Raw genomic sequence first — 4,811 nt, 5'->3', positions numbered from 1 at the left:
CCTCTCGCTGGTCAAATTAAAATAAATGAATGAAATAAATAAAATAAAATAATTCTTTTTAAAAAAAAAATAAATAAGTAAAGTTCAATTAAAAAAATAAAAAAACACAACAGGTGAGTGGGCACAAGTGCCCAGGACCCCTGGAGAAGAATGGAGAAGGGATTATAGTATGGCCATGTCACTTGGGGGATGATTTCTCATTTTCTCTTCCTCTGTCTCTTTCTTGTGAGTGCACGTGCCCCGTAGCAAAAGCCTTAAAGAAAAATACTAGTATTTGAAAATGTAATTAAAAAAAAACACATTTATTTATTTATTTATTTATTTATTTATGTATTTTATTTGTTGTGATTTTTCAAGCCTCCCAGTCCAGGACGTGAACCATGGTCGGCCATGTGGGAATCCAGCACCTCAACTACCATGCCACCTTCTGGCCCCTGTAATGGCTTGTTAATCACTAGTGAGAACTTACTGGGCCACTCCGAGACATGGAACTATACGTCTTGCATACATTTACACTATGTTTGTATTTTAGCAGATTATGACTTACAAAAATTTGACACAGTACAGAAGTAAAAATTTATTAAACCTTCATTTCAGTCATAAAATGTGAATATGAATTCAAAGAGTTGAAACATTTTCCTAGAATCACATAGTTTCCAAAATACTGGTCTGGTGAGCTTTGAACTGTATTTATACTGTTGCCACTTCATGACACCACTTTGGCTGGTACACAGTAATACTGGCTTCTTAGCAATGTATAGAAGCGTTGCCGGGCATGGTGGCCCCTGCCTATAGCAACGTATAGAAGCGTCAAATTTCTACCACTGATTTTCTACTACCATTACTTTATCATCTACTATATTTATAAATGCAAAATCTTCTTGATAACCCGATAGTATCATTCACTGTAATTACATGGTGATACTGATGTTCAAACTAAAAACTGAGGCCCTTTGGGGGCCAGCAGAAGGCATGGTGGTTAAGACGCTGAACTCCTACATGGCCGATCACAGTTAGAGTCCTAGACCTGGTGGCTTGAAAATCATGCCAGGTGTGTGCACATGTCCAAATCCTGAAAGGAGTACGGAGGAGAAGATAGTGTAGTGTGGTCAGTACCCCTGGGGGATGATTGTTTACTTTCCCTCTCTCTGGAGAGCACACATGCCCTATGGCAAAAACCTAAAAAAAAAAAAAGAAGAAGAAGAAAGAAAAAGAAAAGTGGCCCCAAAGTAGTAATTTAAGGAGCTAAATATGGTGAAACTCTCCAAAGAAACCCAAAACAAACAAAAACTGCCATGAAGGAGCAGTCAGCAAAATTCTAAGTAACTGCTGAGAAAATAAAGAGCAGCATTAAAGCAAGCTCAGACTATAATATATAAGCTCCAAGAATACCCTCCGACACAAACACACCCCCTCCACCCACACAAACACTAGTTCAAAACAGACCTGAGATATGCAAGTTCTGGATTTCTGAATGATAGGAAATCACCACAAGGGCATCTATACCTACTCTCACTTACTACCAACTAGAAACTCCAGTGCTCTGGGATGTCACTTGGGTGATGGGTGCAAATAACTGCACTCGGTGTGAGCGCTGGAATCAAGTGAAGTCAACCTCCAGGCCATCAGCAGCATGGGAAGCAGCCTGGTGCGAAAAGTACAAGTAGCTTTGCCCTGGTAGGAATAACAACACTCAGCTAGGCTGGACCTTCCCTCCAGAAAAGAAGACGCAGGGAATCAGTTGGAAGTAGAGGAAATTGAAGATATAAAAAGCAGAGCAGCCAGGGCTAGTTAATCACCATAATGACGAAGTCTCAGAAAAAGGATCCACAAATTGCTGTGGGTGGGAGCAGTCACAAGGTCACCTGGCCTCTAAAACTGCCTTGGGTTCCAGGAGACAAGCTTCACCAGAATTTCCATGAAGCTTCTACTTCTTTAGTTCCACCGTGCATCCGCTAATGAATCTGGGGCCTGAAGTTTTGAGAAAACCACTAATACATACGCTGTGTTTCTGAACTGGTGAGATCTTTCCGGAAAGGTAATGAGTGCCTTAGTCTTGATTTTACCCACAGGAGGGTCTAGAAATACTGGGATTCTTACATAAAAAATAATTTTCCATACCTGCATCTTTTTCTCTTGGTCATTTTCTCCGATCATTCCAGTGCCTGTTACACTTTCACTCCCATCAATGGACACCTAAAGCAATAAAATTAAGTTTTTATTAAAAAGTTTTACAGGCATCAGCAGGTGGTATGGTGATTGGGGCCCTGGACTCCCACATAGCCAACTGTGGTTCGAGTCTCGGACCTGGTGGCTTACTTTCTCACTTTCCCTTTCTCTCTGGTCAAATGAAAGAATAATAATGAACAACATAAAATAAATCTTTTTAAGAATTGTTTATTTTATTTATGTTTAAAATATCATTATTATTCTTTCATTTGACCAGAGGGAGAGAAAGAGACACAGAGGGAAAGTGAAAAAGCAAGCCACCACGTCTGGGACTTGAACCATGGTTGGCCATGTGGGAGTCCAGCACCTTAACCATCATGCCACCTGCTAGCCCCAATAAATAATAATTCTTCTTTTTTTTTTTTTTTGGAGAGGTTTTTGCTATAGGGCGCATGCACTCGCCAGACAGACAGGGAGAGACAGAGAGATAGAAAGCAGGAAATCACCCCCCGGGGGGATGGCCACGCCGCAATCCCTTCTCCTCCATTCTCCTCTAGGGATCTTGGGCACGCACGCACACGCACCCGGCGTGAGTTTAAGCCACCGGGTCCGGGACTCGAACCGCGGTCGACTACGTGGGAGTCCAGCGACATAGCCATTACGCTAACTGCTGGTCCCCCAATAAATAATTCTTAAAAAAAAAAAAATAAAAGTTTTGTATTTTGATAACGGTTTAGAGGTAGGTAATCAGTATGCGGGGATTTGTTATGATTTACTTTAGTGTATGCTTGAACACTTCCATAATAAAAAGTGAAAAAAAACTTTCAAATTATGAGATATATGTTCAATGCAGAGAACAAAATCAGCTTTTCTCATGTAAAAATTGAGACCTTTCATTTTATTTATTTCTTCCATAAAAGATACAGAGAGACAGGCACCCTCAATGAGATTTTCATGCTGTGATCTGCCCCTAGCCTCAGCCAGCCAGGATCACAGGCACAAATGCATGCCCAGGGAGGGCTAAAGACATAAACCCGAGACCTTCCCATGAGGCTCCTGTTGTGTTCCTAGCCCTATCATTCACTTTTTTTTCTCTCTTTTGAAATTTTGCTAGTGGTGGAGGGGAGGGAAGCAGGTTGCATGTTGGTGAAGGAGTTGGATTCCTACATGGGTAACCATGTTTCAAGTCCCAGACCTGGTGGCTTGAAAAACCATGCTGGGTATGTGTTCATGAATGCCCAAAATCCCAAGAGGAGAATGGAAAAGGGGTTGATTACAGTGTTGCCATCCCCCCCGGGGCTGAGGGGTGATTTCTCACTTTCCCTTCACTGTCCCTTTCTGTCTCTCTCTGGCAAGTACATGTGCCCTATGGCAAAAACCTATACAAATATTTTTTGCTACAGGCACATGTGCTTGCCAGAGAAGAGAGACAAAGAAAGGGAAAGTAAGAAGGCACCCATAGGAGAATGACCATGCCACAATTGCCTCCCTTCCATTCTCTCTTTGGGATTTTGGGCACATGCACCTGGCATGTTTTCTAGGGTCTGTGACTCAACCACATAGTTGGTCATGTGGGACCCAGCTGCCTCAACTTCACACCACTGTACTGGTTGGCCTGAGTTTTCTAATCTCTAATTTCTACTTCTTAATTCACAACCAGTTGTATCTATAATTTATTTTTTCTTTTATGATACTCATACTTGGGTATCTCTTCTTGTGAATTACTTGCTACTCATTTTTTTTTCTTTTTCTTTTTTTTTGTGAGCTCAGTCAGTCAGATTTAATCCAAAACAAGTAGTACCATGAATCAAATTTCCCCAAAAGGGGAATTTTATTGATTAATTTATTCTCTCACATATAGACCAACTATAATCAAATGAGGTGAACAGTCACACGATTTTGTCACCTTCATAATAGAGATGAGGCTTAGAACTGGATCACTTGACCCTTTCTCTTCCTATCTCCTCCCAGTTCAAAATGCTTACATCTCTTACTAGCCATCATTCTCTTAGATCTGCAGTTGGGCTCAACACATTCAAGCCTCAGCACAATCTTCTGTGTAGTTTTAGCCTTTTTGCAGAAAATAGGCTTAGTCTGTCCACCATAGCCACTCTGCTTCCTGTCATAACGTCGCTTTCCCTGAGCATACAGAGAATCCTCGCTCTTTTTGTACTGTGTCACTTTATGAGGTTGGTGCGTGCCACACTTCTTACAGAAGGACTGGTGAGACTTACGGATGTTCACTATGCTTGCGGGCCTGCTATCTGCACAGAAAAGCTACTACTCATTTCTTTTCTACTCCCTTATTTTTCTTCCAATGTTTATTTTTACTTTTCCTTTAGGATAAATGCTGATCTCTTTAATGATGACTGATTTTGATTTTGAATTGCTAGTTTCTTGATAAAATTTGTTTTGTTTTGTTTTCTTTCCTTTTCATGAAAATAAAGAAACTGTAACTGGGGTAGCCTTGACATTGTAAAATGCCATACCTTTGCTGCATACTGTTCCAAAGCACTGATAGTGTCAGGGTCAATCGTGGCATCCCCCGTGTGTAGACCTGCCACGGTTCCATCAGCCTGAATTGCCAAGATGGTGTCAGACTGTGGGACTTGCACTGCATGGTGGATATACGCCGTGGTGCC

The 4,811-nt window shown here is 41.3% G+C and overlaps 1 protein-coding gene across 1 annotated transcript in view; it reads right to left on the bottom strand.

Moving 5' to 3' along the window:
* The window catches only part of ZNF143 (zinc finger protein 143), a gene marked incomplete in the record, with an annotated part of 82,390 nt that overhangs the window by 53,513 nt on the left and 24,066 nt on the right, over positions 1-4,811 (bottom strand). The window contains 2 exon segments of the mRNA XM_027766106.1: positions 2,122-2,196; positions 4,659-4,790. Of these exon segments, the coding sequence (XP_027621907.1) occupies positions 2,122-2,196; positions 4,659-4,790 (207 nt within the window).

This window comes from Tupaia chinensis, unplaced genomic scaffold, assembly GCF_000334495.1.
Source record: "Tupaia chinensis unplaced genomic scaffold, TupChi_1.0 Scaffold141165_1, whole genome shotgun sequence".
Taxonomy (NCBI): domain Eukaryota; kingdom Metazoa; phylum Chordata; class Mammalia; order Scandentia; family Tupaiidae; genus Tupaia; species Tupaia belangeri.
Note: the sequence above shows the minus strand (reverse complement) of the source record. Positions and strands in the feature narration are given on the sequence as shown.